The sequence below is a fragment of the Scylla paramamosain genome, chromosome 3 (genome assembly GCF_035594125.1).
Source record: "Scylla paramamosain isolate STU-SP2022 chromosome 3, ASM3559412v1, whole genome shotgun sequence".
NCBI classification, from domain to species: Eukaryota; Metazoa; Arthropoda; class Malacostraca; order Decapoda; family Portunidae; genus Scylla; species Scylla paramamosain.
In genome coordinates, this window is record NC_087153.1 from 4259845 (window position 1) to 4279747 (window position 19903).

At 34.9% G+C, this 19903-nt stretch overlaps 1 protein-coding gene across 7 annotated transcripts in view; it reads left to right on the forward strand.

The window, feature by feature from the left end:
* The first annotated feature begins 3327 nt into the window (after window positions 1-3327).
* Window positions 3328-19903, forward strand: part of LOC135089431 (ATP-dependent DNA helicase Q1-like) — a 51349-nt gene continuing 34773 nt past the window's right edge. The window contains exons 1-7 of one of the 7 annotated variants that reach the window (XM_063985047.1): window positions 3328-3595; window positions 6313-6490; window positions 8329-8628; window positions 15850-15943; window positions 17013-17183; window positions 19050-19229; window positions 19587-19717. In XM_063985047.1, the coding sequence (XP_063841117.1) occupies window positions 15895-15943; window positions 17013-17183; window positions 19050-19229; window positions 19587-19717 (531 nt within the window). In that variant the 5' untranslated portion in view covers window positions 3328-3595; window positions 6313-6490; window positions 8329-8628; window positions 15850-15894. Of the gene's footprint in view, window positions 3596-4733; window positions 4812-6312; window positions 6491-8328; window positions 8629-15849; window positions 15944-17012; window positions 17184-19049; window positions 19230-19586; window positions 19718-19903 lie in introns of those variants that run through there. The other 6 variants (XM_063985040.1, XM_063985002.1, XM_063985013.1 and 3 more) reach the window with 6 other exon arrangements.

The following is a 19903-nucleotide window of genomic DNA, read 5'->3' on the forward strand; positions in this document are numbered from 1 at the left end:
ATTTGCAGTGTCAAGTATGCAGATAAAAGATTATCAACCTATGTCTTTTAACACATTATATTGGTCACAGATAAGAGGAGGAAATACTCAAATGAAAAGCATTTTATATTGTGTTTAAAGTTATTGCGTGTACTTAATTTTGTTATTTAGATTATGCTTGTAGATAGAAGTAGCATTGTTAAATATCTGTATATTTATTTATAAAGTATACATATTTATGTTATATGTTACATCTTCATCACAGTACATTCTGTATGTTATCATGTGCAACATTAATGAGAGGTTAAAAAGCTGTACATAAATATGTATACATTCTATCAATCAATATATGAATTCCTGGAATCCTAGACAAATCCTGTGATAGGTTGTGATGTCACAAAACTCTTTCTTCAGCTTGATAGCAGAAAAAGTAGAGAATTCAAGATACACTAGAATATAAAATATACTAGATTATTTACCATTACCTCAAATAGTGACAGCTGTTCATTGAACTGGTAACAATAAATATGAGTAGGTTATTGGAAAACAGGTGGAAGCACTGAAAATTAAGATAAGTAAAACTAAGTCAAAGTTTTGTGGTTATGAATATGATATCTTAACAATTAACTGAGCTATAGTATTTTTTATTTCTATTTATTTATTTATTTTTTTTTTTTTGGCCGTGGATGTGCACAATTATCCTGTTAATGGTACTGATAATAGAGTGCTTAAAATAGCCTCAAACCACACCCAAAACACTGACTAGTCTTTCCAAAGTTTTCATCTTAGTAACTTATAGTCATATTCCTAAATGTAAAGTACTTAAAGCCAAAATAATTCGTCAGATTAATAAGAAAATAAAACTTATTAATACAAGAGATGCATAATGACAAAGATAATAGCAACACAGCCCACACAAGTATTTCCTAAGCAGCAAAAAAAAAAAAAAGACTTAGAGGAATGTGGAATTAAAAAAAAATACAGGTTTGGTAAAGACTGGCATGAGTCACACCAGGGTTGTCTAACACATTCCCGATTGGACCATGAAACACAAGACTTGTGCAGTAATTGGCCATACATCAGCTGGCCCAGCAGAATATGGAGTAGTAGTATATTCACCACTTTGGCAGTACAGACTTCCATGCTCACAAACTGGTGTTCATTACATTACACCTTGCAGGCATACTTGAATAGAAAAATTTTCAACCACTTTGTCCATTTGATTTGGGTTATCCCAGTGTTATTCTAGAATCTAAGTTCAGGAAGACAGTGGTATACATAAGTCAGAAAATGGTTTAGATTATGTATTTGTTCCTCCCTATGCAAATAACCTCCTCATATATCTATATACTCATAGTGATGAGACACTAGTTATTATTACTTGTTTGATTTAGCAAGGAAATACCATCTCTACCCAGAAATGGCATACTGTATTATACAATTCATAAATGAGCTTGAGGAACTTTTGTCATTTACCTATGAGCAAAGTTTCCTTCCATATGCCACTTTTTAATTGTTTCAAGTGTAGAAGAGAACTTTTACCTCAGAAGTGGTTCTGATTAAGAGGTACAGTATAATAATGATTATCCCTTTCATATTTTACATTGAATGTCACCATTCAATCTTCACCTTTAATATTTAATAATTGAATGAATTTTTATGATAGACATAAAGCTAACTTGCACAAATGATATATGTGTATAGCTCAGAAACCTGCTGTTCACTCACAAATAAGTGCATTAAAGCATCTCAAATAATTCACTGATACTGGTGTCACATTCAGAAGTAGTTTTGATAAAGTCCCCATCTATATAAATACAATTGTTATTATTTATTTATTTATTATTTTTTCATACTATAATATACTGATAACATAATTACCTGTATGATATGAAGTTAGATCTCAGATAAGTTCATCTTATTATTTTTTTTTTTTTTGTTGAAAATGTATATAGAATTGTTTGCCAACCTTGAATAAAAATATGAGGTGTACAGTTTATTTGTGGTCACCTTACACATATGTGTTGATCAAGGTAATGTTAAGAGACCTATTTTAATCAGATGCCACCAAGCCCTGCATACCATGAAAGCTATTAATACAAAAGGAGAAAAATTTTACTTTAAAGCTCTTAGTTCAATGATTCACATTTTTTCAGCCTGTTACCCAATTTAACTTGCCACATTGTGTTACCACCATAGCTGGGCGCTATAACAAAAAAAAATTATGATAGCTGATAAATCAATCATGATAATCTTATCGGCAATAACCAATAATCGATAACTGCTGATAAATTTATTGCTCAATAACCAATAAATCTAAAATTCCAGTACTAGCAATAATGATATTGATATCTGAAATAAAAAAATCAATAAACCCAGATCTTTATTTTCATCTTTATTTCAGAAAACTTAGAAAAATCTTAGAAAAAAAAATTCAAAGTTTATCCTGTCTTTTCAATAATGAAAAGTACTATTTTAAATCAAATAACATTTGATTTTTTAAGTAAAAAACTTCAACATGCTCATGTTCTAAAAATTCAAATGATCCATTATTGCTAGTCTCTCTCTCTCTCTCTCTCTCTCTCTCTCTCTCTCTCTCTCTCTCTCTCTCTCTCTCTCTATATATATATATATATATATATATATATATATATATATATATATATATATATATATATATATATATATATATATATATATATATATCTCTCTCTCTCTCTCTCTCTCTCTCTCTCTCTCTCTCTCTCTCTCTCTCTCTCTCTCTCTATATATATATATATATATATATATATATATATATATATATATATATATATATATATGCGTGCACCGTATATATATATATATATATATAGAGAGAGAGAGAGAGAGAGAGAGAGAGAGAGAGAGAGAGAGAGAGAGGTGTGTATGTGTGTGTGTGTGTAATGAAAAAACAACAATACCCTTAATATATATATATATATATATATATATATATATATATATATATATATATATTATATATATATATATATATATATATATATATATATATATATATATATATATATATATATATATATATATATATATATATATATATATATATATATATATATATATATATATATATATATATATATATATATATATATATAAAACCTAAATTCTGCTGTATTTGGAAAGTGGCAGTTTTGCATAATATTTGGAATAGTTACATATGTACGATAATTTTACCAGAAGTACAATAATTTCAACCTGTGTAGTACGGTAATATGGCCAAAACAATCTGGCAACGCTGAGCTGCTGCCTAGAAGTTAACCGGTCAGTGTGTCGCGTCTATTGGTGGTGTTAGTACGCATCTGTTTCAACTCCCAGCTTGACAGAATTTTTTTTTTTTTTTTTTTTTTTTTTTGTGTGTGTAACCACGCCTACACAGTGGCTGCCAAGGCTTACCCATGAGTTAAACCTTCTTTAGTTGGTAATGAGGAAGTCGTGGGCTCTAGCAGTGGACACCCGAAGGCAGCAGTGGGTGAAAACAAGCAAAATAAAGAAAAGTTTGGCTGTGAGAAGGTGCTAGACAGCCAGCCATAGTGACCAGGAGGCAGGAAGGTAGATCACCACCACCACAGGGAAGGTAAGGTCAGGAAGTGTTAGAATAAATTTAGGTAACTTAACGTAACTTTTTAATGAATAACTGAACAATCCACGGTTTTAAACTCATTTTAACGCATCTCACCTAACCTCCAGCACAATATATCCCTGTGTCAGCCTTGTCTCGTTGCTAAAAAAAAAACCGTAAGATTTAACTTAATGAAAATGTAAACAATCTGGGTCGTCTCTATTTATCAGCCATTATCTATCTTATCTGTGAGTGTTTTAAATCAATACTATCGCAAAGCGGAGCCACATGACCAGGCTTTAATATCCGCTCGTTAGATGCACCTGCCATTACTTAGTTTAAGTTTGGCGAGGGTTTAAATGAGTGAGAAGGGTTGGTCGTCCCCTCCACTGTCCCCCACCGCCATCGTGGATAAGGCTCCCCAGCCCCCTCCGGTTCCAATATTATTTTTTTTTATTTCCTAAGTATTTTATTTCGGCTTGTAGCTAAGATTTTATGGTTTGTAAAAATATTTCGTTGTTTTTTAAGTTATTTGAGCGCGTGTGTTGTGTGAAAAGTGGTGATTTTGGCGTTGTTTTTGTGTAAATAAGAGGGCCGTTTTCGGCGTATATTTTTACGGTCCCTAAACTAAATTTTTTTATTTCAGCCTGTACTAGGTTCTTATTGGTTTTAAAAAATAGTTGGTGTTTTTTGAATTGTGTTGCCGTCCCCGCTCAGTGAAATGCGTGCACCGTACACTTGTTTTTATTCCTGTTCAACTTCCAATAATATTGAATTTTTTTTCGGCAGATTTTTTATTTGTGCTTGTAGCTCACTTTAAATGGTTTTAGAAAATAGTTCAGATTTTTTAAAGTGTTTTCTGTTATGTTTAAGCCAGAATGGGTGGACATTTGAACGATTTTAAATGGGGTGAAGGTTCCAACAGTTTCCAGATACTTCTTTTTAAATATCTTTAATACTACTGCGTTTTGAAATGTGTTGTTATTTGTGGCATTAGTTAAAATGTGTGGCAAGTCTGAATTTATAAAGCATTCCTGTCTAGCTGCGTTTTTTAGAAGGGTCATTTTCAAAATAAAATACGTACGTACGTAAATAACGGTGGCTGTGACGTCATCAACTCCCCCCCCAGCCATCACGTCATAAGCCCCCCCCAGCCGTGACGTCATCAGAGTGGTACCTTCCCTAACTCCCTTCCAGTCCCTCCCAGTAAATATTCAGTGTTTTATTCAAGGTATTTCAAGGTGTGTGTGTGTGTGTGTGTGTGTGTGTGTGTGTGTGTGTGTGTGTGTGTTGCCTTAGTTTTCGTTGTACAGATGGTGATGCAGTGTGTATTGTTTTGTCTTTCGTTGTACAGATTGTTATGCAGTGTGTGTGTGTGTGTGTGTGTGTGTGTGTGTTGCCTTATCTTTCGTTGCACAGATGGTGATGCAGTGTGTGTGTATGTGTGTGTGTGTGTGTGTGTGTGTGTGTGTGTGTTGCCTTGTCTTACGTTGTACAGATGCTTATGCAGTGTGTGTGTGTGTGTGTGTGTGTGTGTGTGTTGCCTTGTCTTACGTTGTACAGATGCTTATGCAGTGTGTGTGTGTGTGTGTGTGTGTGTGTGTGTGTGTGTTGCCTTGTTTTACGTTGTACAGATGCTTATGCAGTGTGTGTGTGTGTGTGTGTGTGTGTGTGTGTTGCCTTGTCTTTCGTTGTACAGATGCTTATGCAGTGTGTGTGTGTGTGTGTGTGTGTGTGTGTGTGTGTGTGTGTGTGTTGCCTTGTCTTTCGTTGTACATCTGCTTATGCAGTGTGTGTGTGTGTGTGTGTGTGTGTGTGTGTGTGTGTGTGTTGCCTTGCCTTGTCATTCGTTGTACATATGCTTATGCAGTGTGTGTGTGTGTGTGTGTGTGTGTGTGTGTGTGTGTGTTGCCTTGTCTTTTGTTGTACATATGCTTATGCAGTGTGTGTGTGTGTGTGTGTGTGTGTGTGTGTGTGTGTGTGTGTGTGTGTGTGTGTGTGTGTGTTGCCTTGTCTTTTGTTGTACATATGCTTATGCAGTGTGTGTGTGTGTGTGTGTGTGTGTGTGTGTGTGTGTGTGTGTGTGTGTATGTGTTGCCTTATCTTTCGTTGTACAGATGGAGATGCAGTGTGTGTGTGTGTGTGTGTGTGTGTGTGTGTGTGTGTGTGAGAGTTGCCCTTTCTTTCATTACACATATGGTGATGGAGTGTGTGTGTGTGTGTGTGTGTGTGTGTAGCTCTGTCTTTAAGTGTACAGATGGTGATAAAATATAAATTAAGCATAAGCACATAACAAGCAATAAAAAAAAAAAAGACAAAAAAAACATTAAATCAACTCAGGTCTACCTGCCTCACCCCACACCCCAATCTACTCCAGGATGAGTAGAGGAGTAGTAGTAGTAGTTGTTGTTGTTGTTGTTTTTGTTGTTGTTGTTGTTGTTGTTGTGTTTATAAAATTTTTGTTTCCTTAGAGAGAGAGAGAGAGAGAGAGAGATACAGATTTTTTTCTTTAATTTTCAGTTTTCTTGTTTTAAATTCACTCAAATATTCTTAAAACATTATAGTCATTAATTAAAAGTAAATAAAACACCTAATTAATTTATTCTTTCATTTCATTCTCTTTTCCTTCCTTTTCTTCATCTTTCTTTCTTTATTTTGCTCTGTTAAATCATCCCTAACCTAACCTCACCTAACCTTTACCTAACTTAACCTAACCCAACCTAATCTTGCAGTGAGAGATGGGGAGGAGGATTTAAAAGGACATGTTTGCAGTGCGCTGTCAGCCCTCACCTGCGCCGCCTCCCCCAGTGAGCGGGTGTAGGCCTGGGAATAGAACATATGCAGACGTCTTGGCAGTGCTGTGTATGTCTGTTTGTCGATGGTCAAGAAGGAACGTAGCAAAAGTTTAAGGTCTGTTTGGGTGTTTTGGGGTCTTTGGGAGGGTGTGGCAGTGTTTGGAAGGTTGTGGTAGTGTTTCAGGGGGTGTAGCAGTGTTTGTGAGGGTGTGGCAGTGTTTGGGAGGGTGTGGCAGTGTTTGGGAAGGTGTGGCAATGTTTTGGAGGGTGTGGCAGTGTTTTGGAGGGTGTGGCAGTGTTTGGGAGGGTGTAGCAGTGTTTGGGAAGGTGTAGCAGTGTTTGGGAGGGTATACCAATGTTTGGGAAGATGTAGCAATGTTTGGGAGGGTGTGGCAGTGTTTGTGAGGGTGTACCTGTTACAACAATCTTTTTTTTTTCTTCACTCTTCATTTTTTCTCATTTTTTCACTGATCGTTATTTTTTCCACCATATTTTCATAATTTCTCTTAATTTCTTTCAGCATTTTTCCATTTTTTCACAAATTTTTCACAATTTCTTCACCATTTTCTTCACCTCTTCTTATTCTCTAGTATATATGTGTGTCCTGAAAGTAGTAATAGAAGAAGTAGTACTAATGTATTTCTATTTACACTTATAAATAAAAAAAAGTAATATATATATATATATATATATATATATATATATATATATATATATATATATATATATATATATATATATATATATATATATATATATATATATATATATATATATATATATATATATATATATATATATATATATATATATATATATATATATATATATATATATATATTTTTTTTTTTTTTTTTTTTGTTAAAATTTGTTGTATCTCTCTCTCTCTCTCTCTCTCTCTCTCTCTCTCTCTCTCTCTCTCTCTCTCTCTCTCTCTCTCTCTCTCTCTCTCTCTCTCTCTCTCTCTCAATATGGTATGTAATCAATAAAACTTGTAATTACAAATAATTCTTTTTATTACTGTCAAACATTATCAAGATTACAATTATTATCACTAATATTATCATTACTGTTATTATTATTATTATTATTATTAATATTATTATTATTATTATTATTATTATTTTTAGTTATTATTATCAAAGGTTGTAAAGACTGTCAGACACAGACAGACAGACAGACAGACACAGACATACAGACAGACAAAAGATATATATATATATATATATATATATATATATATATATATATATATATATATATATATATATATATATATATATATATATATATATATATATATATATATATATATATATATATATATATATATATATATATATATATATATATATATATATATATATATATATATATATATATAAACACAAACACACACTTACCTGTAATAATACACATCTACTTTACCGCAAGTCAGCCCAGTTTTCCTCAGCACTTCCTCTCTTTTCCAGCCGCGCGGGAGGGCAGAACACTCACAGCGCCTCTTTTTTTTTTTTTTTTTTTTTTTTTTTTGCTATCTGCACCGACATCTTGTGAGGGCGAGGGAGAGGGAGAGGGAGAGGGAGGGAGTCACAGAACTTAGCGTCTGTGAACGAGTAACAACGAAGAAATTACTGGCGGAGTCTCTCTCTCTCTCTCTCTCTCTCTCTCTCTCTCTCTCTCTCTCTCTCTCTCTCTCTCTCTCTCTCTCTCTCTCTCTCTCTCTCTCTCTCTCTCTCTCTCTCTCTCTCTCTCTATATATATATATACGAGTATATATATATATATATATATATATATATATATATATATATATATATATATATATATATATATATATATATATATATATATATATATATATATATATATAACCTAAATTCTGCTGTATTTGGAAAGTGGCAGTTTTGCATAATATTTGGAATAACTACATATGTACGATAATTTTAACAGAAGTACAATAATTTCAACCTGTGTAGTACGATAATATGGCCAAAACAATCTGGCAACGCTGGTGCCGTTGCAAAAGCTGTACTCTGGGGACAAGAATTGAAGGCGCGGTGTTAGATTTCTCATTATTACTCTCTGGAGATGATTGGAAACTCGCATCCTCGCCAGGACTGCTAAGACACACAAGAGCTGTATGAAGATTATCACATGAGGCAAAGTGCACGTCTGTTATATGGCCTCTTGTAGTTTGTTGAGAGGTGATCATCAATACCAGTGTACCACACGCCACAACACATCTCACAGGTACGAAAACAAACCGGTAGTGTGCTGGAGATTATTTTTATTTTGTTACTATTTTCATCAGGTTGTATATAAGCTTTGTAAATTTAAGTAAATTCTTACTCTTGCAACTGTCTCTTATTGACGAAACTTTTTTTTCTGTTTTCCCGTTTTGAATGAAATTGCATTTTTTTTTTCTACAAATCATTAGTTTTTTTTATTGTTTAACCCCGTCTCAATCCCCCCCCACTAAGAAACTAATGTTTTACAGTAAAAACGAAAAGCAGATTATTACAAAACTGACCGAAATCTATCTGAAAAAATAGTTTCGTCCACCTAAATAAGTAATAGCAGCAACACTAATTGTTGGTAATTGTCTAGAGTCCTTACCGGGCCTTATTACTGGTCTATTCACTTCAATTCTTTTACACATACCTTCACATGCACCTAAAACATCATTTTAAAGTGGGGGACAAATGCCCCCTTCCCTCTAGTCGGTTAGGTTAGGTTAGGTTAGGTTAGGTTAGGTTAGGTTAGGTTAGGGTAATTGTCTAGAGTCCTTACCGGGCCTTATTACTGGTCTATTCACTTCAATTCTTTTACACATACCTTCACATGCACCTAAAACCTAACCTAACCTAACCTAACCTAACCTAACCTAACCTAACTTAACCTAACCTAACCTAACCTAACCTAACCTAACCGACTAGAGGGAAGGGGGCATTTGTCCCCCACTTTAAAATGATGTTTTAGGTGCATGTGAAGGTATGTGTAAAAGAATTGAAGTGAATAGACCAGTAATAAGGCCCGGTAAGGACTCTAGACAATTACCGGATGTTTCCCACAAGACAACTGGCTGCCGGTTTCCCCTAGCTGCCAGCTGGCTATCACCATCACCACTTAACCCAACCTAATGAAACTAACCTAACCAAACCAACCTTACCTACCTAACCTAACCAAACTAACTTAACTAACCTAACTAAACTAACTAAACTAGCCCAACCTAGCTAAACTAATCTAACCAAAGAAATATCAAGGTGACACCCATTGCCAACTGACATCTTCCTCTGACTAATTCAAATATTTCAAACTGAACCACTTCTCTCTCTACAGGATGAAGTAAAATGTTATGACCGGGTAAATTAATTCAGCAATTTTTTAATTGTCCTGCAGCTGCATTCTCAAACAAAAAGAACCAATCACTGTCACTAATTTCGTGCTTGCACAACAGATGTATGCATGCATGAATGAACACACCTTCACTGGCATGCCTCAATGCCTGCCTGTTCATCACACATGGGTATGTCACTTCGGAACGTTGTCACAGCAGTGAGTGAGCTTGTTTCCCAAAAAACAGATGAATCTTTGAAAATTGCTGTCAGCATTATAAACAATTTCCAGTGGGTATATTTGGGGTTTAAATTTCTCAGAATGAGAAGCTCTACCTGATAAGATGGGTAAGAAAAGCCATGTTGAGACTGGTGTAAGAATAAAAGAATACCTAAACTTTGTTAGGTGTGTTGAAAGACCTGCATAATGGTAATGGTAAATATTAGCGACCTGGTAGGAAGAGCTACAAGGCAAATTTTTTTGGTGGATAAAGTCTATTTAAGTTCTTGTTTTTTATGGTAGAAAGATGCAACATTGATTGATGAGGGAAAGAATACCCTCATTAAGGTAAGAAGTGGGCTGCCAACAGTTTTGATGCTTGCAAAAGGGAAAAATAGAATTAGTGGTAAGGACACATATTTTGGGAAAACTGTATGTATTTATTTATTTTATTTAATGAAACTATTCCATTCTAATTGATTTTCATGTATTTGAATGAAAATGGTAAAAACATTTTAAACAATACAATTTGTGCTTAGTAAAATAGTAGGCTAGTAAAATAGTATGACTCCTTGTCATACAACTCCTCTCCTTTCTCCCAGCAACTTTGGGAGGCCTGTGGGGAGTCAACGTTTTTTGAGGGGAGGGGACACAGAGAATGAGGTTTATGGTTGGGAAAACCAAATCAGGGCAAATTTGGACATTCATGAAAAAGGCTAAGGATGAGATGCCATGTTTTGACAAGTGGGGAAATTTCTAGCCCAACATATCTTTACCTAATCAAAATGGGGGCCTTTGCTCCCCCTGGATGCCCCCTTAAGGACACTAATCTAACCTAGCATTACCTAATACCTACCTAAAATGCTTATCATAAAATGTTTATAGTTCAATACATTCGATGCATTGAACAAGCTGACTTATATATGGACAAAAAAATAAATAAAATAAATAAATTATATATATATATATATATATATATATATATATATATATATATATATATATATATATATATATATATATATATATATATATATATATATATTTCACCTACATATGAACTATTTCCTGAGGTGTATAGAAAGTGTTCCAGGGCTCAGTGTGTGAGAGGAGCCATACTGTCCACACAATTTGTGGACTTAGCACATGGGAGGCACCTCTGTTTTCAACATGGATTTGTGAGTTAAGTATAGGAGGGCACTGTCTAAAACTTTTACAGATGTATACTACTGTAAGTATACTGTATCATCATGTCAGTACTTGATGGCAAAGTGAGGTGTTATTTTGAATATTAACCAACTGAGCTGGAGTTATTGTTAATATTAACCAAATGAGCTAGTCCTCATAGCATCTTGGCTGACCTCTTATATAATATCTAACAACTGATACTTAGAATTCCATAACTGCCACCTAACATTCTGTTAACAAGCAGATAGTTAAATCAATGAATAGGCTATTTTGCTTGTTCTGGTAAAATAAACTAACATGCTTTTAAGGTTACTTTACCAGTCCTGGTAAAATAGACCCCAAGGCCATATTGGCAGTAAATATTTTAATTATTATTATGAAGCCAAGTAATGTTAAAAAGAACAACAGACAAATTCAACACAGATTTATTAGGTTATGTCAGGACTTGAACAACAAAGATTCTGTTGTCTTCATTGGGTCTACCTGAAGAGAGAACCATGCCCAGGGGTAAGTTTTGGACTTGCAGAAACTGATGCCTAAAATGGTTAAAATATTCAGAGACTTCTACATTTCTTGTAATATTTGATGCTGAATAAATGGTTTTAACGTGTTTTAACTATTGATGGTGGAAAAGATTTTAAATTGTCTTAACAATTGATGGTGAAAATGGTGAATTCTTTATGTTAACTGTGTTGTTACTTTTTAACATTACATTACATGCCATCATAATGATTAAAATATTTACTGCCAAATAGCCTGAGGGTCTATTTTACCATGATTGGTAAAATAAGCTTGAAAGCATGTTCATCTATTTTTGCTGAGACCAGCAAAATACCCTCTTCCATAAATCAAACCTATCCTAACTATCCTTTTAACCATAGGCTTCAGTACCCTTGACCTTTTACTACTACTGCTGCTACTACTACTACTACTACTACTACTACTACTACTACTACTACTACTACTACTACTACTACTACTACTACTACTACTACTACTACTACTACCACTACTACTACTACTACTACTACTACTACTACTACTACTACTACTACTACTACTACTACTACTACATTGATTACATATTTCCAAATTTGCTAAAGTATTTCAAATATGAAAATATATTATTAGTTACAAAATCTACAAAGAATAAGTGAGGATTTAGTATGTGTTTAATTACACTGTACAACAAATTTGTGGGTCAAGAAAAAAAAACATAGTTCTCATGTACATTTTATTGTGAAGTTGAGTGTGCTAAAACTGAATTTGATATTGAAAAATTTCTATCATGTCACATTTTCTTGTAACTTGCCGATTTAATAATTATGCAATTAATACCAATTTCCACCATACCATAAATGTATTTCACTCCCAAAGTCAGATTAAATGTGTCCATTGTAATTAATTCATAAATATATAATGATTTGGCTTGTTTGTTAGCATTATATAATGTATTAACTTATATTTTAGCATTCACATCTTTTTAGGATGTCTCAGTTATGTCATGCTCCAGGTTCCAGCAGAAGTCAGCCAGCATAGCAAGGCTCTATTTTCCCTTATACCTGTTTCCCATTGATGCTATATTTTGATGGAACCTCTCTCCATGTTCATCACTCACATCTCTTGCATTCTCTGGGATGGAGGACAGATGAAGATGAAGAAAGAGTATCTTTAGTGACATATTACACCTGAGACCTTGGTGGCATTTGATTAGGCTCTCTACTATATGTTCTTGCTGGGCCTCTTGGTGCTTTCCCAGAAATCCTTTGCATACATCTGTGAATGCATGCCAAGCTGCTAGCTCAGTTTCATCCATTATTGCCTCGAAGCCCTCATCAGCTATAAGTTGACGAATCTGAGAGCCTACGAATATGCCCTCTTTAATCTTGGCATCACTTGCTTGTTATGTTGCAATACTTTGGTAGATTGCTTCACTAGGCCTAGTTTTATATTTAGTGGTGGCAAATTGATTTTCTCCTTAACTAGTGGCTTATGAATTACATACGGCATCCAGGCATCATAGTTTTCTGAGGTGGCCATTCTGAGTGTACATAATGTTCTGATCTGACACTACTGCCCCACTTGCAAAGGAAGCACATAAATTTGTATCCAATTAGTAGCCTATTTAGTAGGGATACTACTTTGAAGTCCACACAAATTAATCACTCATGCTCCTTGTAACTTACGCAGTCCAGAATAAAAGCAAGGTTGTCATATGTCTCTCTTAAAATGACTGAGTGAGCAACTGGATCTCAAGGTAGGGTGTTGCTAATGTGCAACAGGACCACTTTCATGCTGTAAAAGGATGCATCTATGAATAGCCTCCACACATTTGGTTCATAGGTCAGTCACAAAATTATCAAGCAGTTTATGGTTATTACAAGAAGGGAGGATCACAGTAGGAAGTGAATGTTATATTCATGATCTACGTAAAAATACTCCTAGGAAAGATATTCTCATTTCCTCTCTCTCTCTCTCTCTCTCTCTCTCTCTCTCTCTCTCTCTCTCTCTCTCTCTCTCTCTCTCTCTCTCTCTCTCTCTCTCTCTCTCTCTCTCTCTCTCTCTCTCTCTCTCTCTCTCTCTCTCTCTCTCTCTCTCTCTCTCTCTCTCTCTCTCTCTCTCTCTCTCTCTCTGTTGTTATACAGTGTTACATAAGACGAGTGTAAATCTGGAAACATATTCCAAGTCTGCATTATAATTTTTTTCCTTGTCAACATATTGAACAACATATATATTAAAGATATTCTCCTCATTCTTGCAGGCTTAGGATGGAAAAGCAGGGCTTTTGAATGCTGGAAGTAAATACAATCTAATGCCCTGTCCAGACAAGCAGACAGGCCCAGTGAGCATTGTGGTTGGCTAGCAAATTCAAATGTCCACATGGCCAAGTCAGTGAATTAGTAGATATGCCCAGTGATGCTGATAGGTTATGGAGTGTGGTATGATAAACTTGGCATCCAGTGTTACTTTGAGGAAGAGGGTATCTGTTCTTGTAACATTTTAGTTTAACACTCAGTAACCATGGATTTTCCATGTTGAAGCTGTATTAGAGTATTTGTAAGTGATTTAAAGCAGCAAATGGTAGATGGGTCACTTTAGGTCTTTGGGTTAGACATTGTAATGTTACAACAACTTGAATGTGAGAGGCAAGCCTGCTTTGGATACATAGTTTTCTCTGAAGTCTGGCAGCGTCAGAGTTCCTCAAACCACCAGGAACTGTCTGGTGGTTTGGCTCAATTGGCACATGGGGAGTTTGACGGTTAGCCTGTCAAATATCTGATAACAGGTATGCCTGCCAATCAGGCTTGTTAGTCTGGACAGGCCTTTAGACTAATTGGAGGGGCCTTGCATCCTTATAAGTACCCTTAGAATTACTCTAATTGATGTACTGTTGGCCATACTTCTGTGAGGTCCATTTGGTGTTGCCATTACTGGGTGAAATAAAAACTCTGAAACACTAGTAATGAGCTTCACTTGACCCATTCATTGGTGGCAAGGAGAGGTAAGAATGGGGGGTTGAGGGAGATAGCAGGGATCTCCTTACCACCAATGAATGGGTTGAGCAAAGCTCACTACTAGTGTTTTAAAGTTACTATCTAGGCCAGCATCAGCAATGCTAAGTGGACCTCACAGGAGTGTAGCCAATTGTACATCAGTTTTAATTGATATGTATCAGTCTTTTGCCCTTGTAATTATCATGGGCTTTTAGTCATAAACCAAACATAATTTTACAATTTGCTAACTCCAACTGGACCCAACAGAAAACTCAAAAAAAGTGGGCTGTAGAAATTGCATTTTGGTGGGAAAGATAAATATATCCAATTTTCTACAGAGATGACAACTTGATAGTAGCAACTGAGAAACTTGCAGTGGATGATTATACCAATGGAGTGGCCAGAGCAGCAGCATCATGTGTTTGTTCATTTCATTTCACATTTTGCTGAATATCACATTAACCCTTTAAAAGTTGCAAACCATGTTCAAATATCTAACTTTTCATTCACCCAGTCACTCTTGCCATCCTCTCAACTTTGCTATATACTTCAGCTGTTTCATAAGCTAACCCAGATTATCACAACTTAAATGGTTTAACCTTTAATGAAGATATGGGTAATTATTTTTCTTATTTTTCTCAACTTTGCCATTAGTATTTACTGTGCCATTAGACAAATTAATTCATTTAATTCAGTGGTACTGATCATCCTAAGCCATGATCAGCTTTAGCTATGGCCACCTTTGACTGATGAATTGTTACTATTAGTTCACAGATCTAAGAAATCAAGAACAAGAGACAGTTTTGAAGTGAATTACATAATTGTTTACATCTTACAACACACCACCTGACATCCCTCTTAAACCTTTAACCACATGGCATGAATGTTCCATCAACAATCTTCTTGTCTTTGGATTCTATTTGTAGCTTTAAAATTTTCTGTGCTCTTCTTTCTCACTGATTTTTTATTGTTTTAAGTACAAGTGTTGCAAATCTGTCAGCATTGGGTGTTTTCACTTTAAATAAAACTGTGTTAATTTTTTGTAGTACATAATGAAAATATAACTAGCAAACCAGTTTAACTAGAAGTGTATTGAGACTAACTTGTTGGGATCTTAAGAAATAGTGTTCTATAACTTTTGTATGAGCGGCAATAATTACTATCTTGATCTACTTTTATGTATCATTATTATCATCATTATTTATGCTTGTTTTATGAAACTTGTATTTTACAGATTCTATGGTACAAAAATTTGGTGGTGTTCTCATATGCTCCTACAATGGATGAGTGTGAAGTACTTGAAGTCAAAGAAACATTTGCATCTCATGGTAAGTTGTGTTTAACTTATGAAATTTTTTGGAAGCTGAATGATAATGTTACACCATAGAAATAAATTTCTTTTTGGCAATTAATTTCTAGGATGATACATTAATTATTTGTTTAAAAGCTATCATAACCCTCATAAGCCTACCTAGACAACTACAAAAACCTAGGGAAGTCAAGTTTCATTAATTCCTCAAATGATCATAATGGTATACTTCCTTTGTGAGTTTTTGTAAAAATTCCTTAAACATTCCACCAAGATTAATTTTGCTGGCAGACATTAATACATGTTTTAGCAGCTGATGCATATGTTGGAATGGCACAGACTCGGATATTTAAACTTTAGTGATGGGTAATGTCTATGTAATCATGATGTTTGATGATGAATCAGTAAGGCCATATCACTTGGTTGCTTTGCATGTCAGTGTGGCAGTGTGGCTGTTTGGTGTGAGGTACAGTACAGTAGTAGCCATGTTAGTAGTTGAAAGGCTAATAGAACTTCCTGTTGGTGCAACAGACCTCTTTCATCTTCCTCCGTATAGAATAATGTGAATTTTCTGAAGTCATTAGTGATGAGAGGGGAGTTTTTAATGATGAAATGAATGGTGTTGGCAAACCAAAAACTTAATGATATTGAAATTTTCATTGTAGTGTAGTAGAGATTAACACAAGGGAATTCAAAGGTTTAAATCTTGGGTCAGGTAATGAGTTGTGTTTGTCTCTTTCACTCTGTAGCCTATATTCATCCAGCAGACACAAGCTTGGGAGTTTTAGTCTTGCAACCACAAGCAGAAGGGTAACAACTTAGCCCACCTGTGTACATATACATATAATGTATATTTATACTTGTTTACCTACGGTGTATGTGTGTGTGTGTCTGTGTGGGGGAGCATGGGTGTGTGTTACGAAAGATAGAGAAAATATAAGGTTCACTGCTTCCTCAGAGATAAAAAGAGAGAAAGAAGATATTTGTGAAATATGTACGATGTAAAATCAAGAACAATGGAGGATCTTCCTCCATTGATATTTTTTCTTCTTCCTCTTCTTCATCAGTAATGCCTGACTATTCCACAGATCCTGCCACAGAGCTGAAAAAAGTTGAATTGGCAATAAAAAAAATTACACAGGAGATCCAGCTACTTCAGGGTCATAAACAACAACTGATTAGCAAGAGAGATAAATTAAAAGATGCCATTCAACAGAATAAATCTGCTCAGCTTGCCCAAAAAGACTGGGATAGAAAGGGTAAGTTTATTGTTATTGTTGTTGTTGTTGTTGTTGTTGTTGTTGTTGTTGTTGTTGTTGTTATTTATTATTATTATTATTATTATTATTATTATTATTATTATTATTATTATTATTATTATTATTATTTGTTGCAATGAGTGTCAGTTTATTTTGGATAGATTATTTATATGCAAGGCTGACCCTTCCCAAAAGAGGCATTGGCTGAGACATGGTATCTGCATACATATATTCACAATTACAGTCACAAGCACTCCCATACATCATAGCTTTTAATCCCCCCTAGGGAGCGATTCATTCTGCTTATACTGTGTGAGGATCACTTGCTTCACTTGGATGGCAATCTCTGTAACATGTTCTAACAATAGACCTGATATACCGGTGTTTACCCATACTGCATCATAACAGATCCATCCTCTTTGCTGCACCTGACTTGATACATTTATTATGCCAAATGACAGAGAAGATATTGTCAAAGCCCTTAATCAAGACTTTGATGCTGTTCATGCATTCATAGCTCTTCTTTACTACCTTATACAACTATTCCATGTTTCATTGATAGCTTTTTGCATCAGTCTCAATATTTTATCCATGCATTTTATTTATGGTCTTCCTCTTAGTTTTACATCTTTCACATGAAGTCCAGTTACCTTCACCAGGCACTCTTTCTGTTCTCTGCACTTGCCCAAACCATCATGTCATTTGTTGTTAAACTCAGTGTGATAACTCGACATAACTTTCTTGATAACTATCCCCTTTTCTTCAGTGACCATCAACTGTCTCCCTCTTGTACACTGAACATCCTCCATTTGCCCTTTACTGCTAATAAAAATAGAAACCCATTTTGTCTCTTGCAAAAACAGCTTCTATGAAGTTGTGTTCTAAGCCATCTTTGCCAGTTTTTATCACCTGCATCTGCTAACTCTATACAGGAGCCTTATCTGCTTTTACATATGAGCTGTATAGTGTAAAAGGGATGACCTAAATAAATTATAAAAATTCCAGGTTGCTTCTTTTACACCATACACTTCATATACTACTTGTATGTGACAGTTCCACTTGCACTGCTTTCTTAAATAGGGTGGAATCAAAAACATTTTGTCACATCAACTCCTCTCCCTTACTTGTCTGTCTTTAGCCTTGCTCTCTTAGCTACAATGTTGTATGCCTTGCTATCTTCTGCTGTTACTTTTATACTAACTGCTCGTCTGATTTTACTAACTGCATGCCTCTCCTCCCTCAGTGATCTTACTGCACATAACTATGTACCTTCTCTCATCCCTATTCTGTCTATCTCTTTAATGCAAGAGTTAACTAGTATTCTCAATCTTCCATTCCTTTTACTGGTATACTCTTAAACTACCTGCCTGCTTCAGTATTTCCCTCTATGACTTGAACTCTTTATAAAGCTACCTTCTACTGCTATTTTCATGCTAACTGTTCTTCTTATCTTGATAACTGCATGCCTCCCCCCCTCCTTCTGTGGCCTCACTGCACAAAACTTTCTACTTTCTCACCCCTATTCTGTTGATCTCTCAAATGCCGGTATTCTCAATCATTCATTTCTTTTTCTGGTAAACTCTGGAACTCTCTGCTTGCTTCAGTATTGAACTCTCAAGAGGAAAGTTTCAGGATACTTGTCCTCCAACTTTGGATGATCCTTTTTTACCTATCTTTTGGGACTGGTACTTCAGTCTCCTCTCACTTGGCCAGTCCCCCTCTTACATAAAAGAAAAAAAAAATGCTGTATCAGCTTTGTATACTTATGTTTAGTGTTCTTTATAATAGAAACCTCACTCTATCAGCAATTTTGTTTTGGATACTGGCATTACTGTTATAATCCAGGCACGATATTGGTTTCTGCAGATTTTCCATGGTCCAAGGAGTTGCAGAACATACAGGAAAGCATATTCAAGATACCCAGGCTACGAGCACATCAGTTGCCCACCATAAATGCTACGCTATCTGGTGTCGATTGCATCCTTATTATGCCCACAGGAGGAGGAAAGTCTCTTTGCTATCAATTGCCAGCTCATGTTTCTAAAGGTAAATTTTTTTTAATGATTATAGGATAATGCATTACCATTTTATTATAACCAAACAAGATATAAGTGACCATTCATTATATTAGATTTTGTTTTTCATCTATGATTTTGTTTTATTTTATTTTTTCTTCAGTCTCACTTTTCATAATTTTTTCTGGTATTATTTATTCCAGCTGAATATCTTATATATATATTCATCCTTTGTCACAAGTCAGTTTTTTTTTTTTTTTTCCTGCAAGTATTTTCTTCATAACTTTTCATTCCTTTCACCATATCATATACATAAATTAAGAATATTAGTGTTGGAATTTGTGTGTGTGTGTTGCAGAGCAAGACTACAATTTTATCTTATTTCTAGGTGTCACATTGGTTGTCTCCCCTCTGGTGTCCTTGATGGAAGACCAAATAATGGGCCTGAAGGCCCTAAACATTGAAGCACAAATGCTGTCAGCATCATCAGGCAGAGAACAAGTTAATGGTGTACATGCAGTGAGTAGAGCAGAATTGCATTCTCAGCAGCAACAAAAATTCAGTATTTTTTTGCACAATTTGATTTATTATCAAGAACTTTTAGCTGGGCAATTGAAGTAGCCATTTCATTTAGGCTTTAACAGTTTTGGTAAACAAGTAGGTCATGTTATATTGATTATGGAAAGTGGGAAATGTGTCTTATTT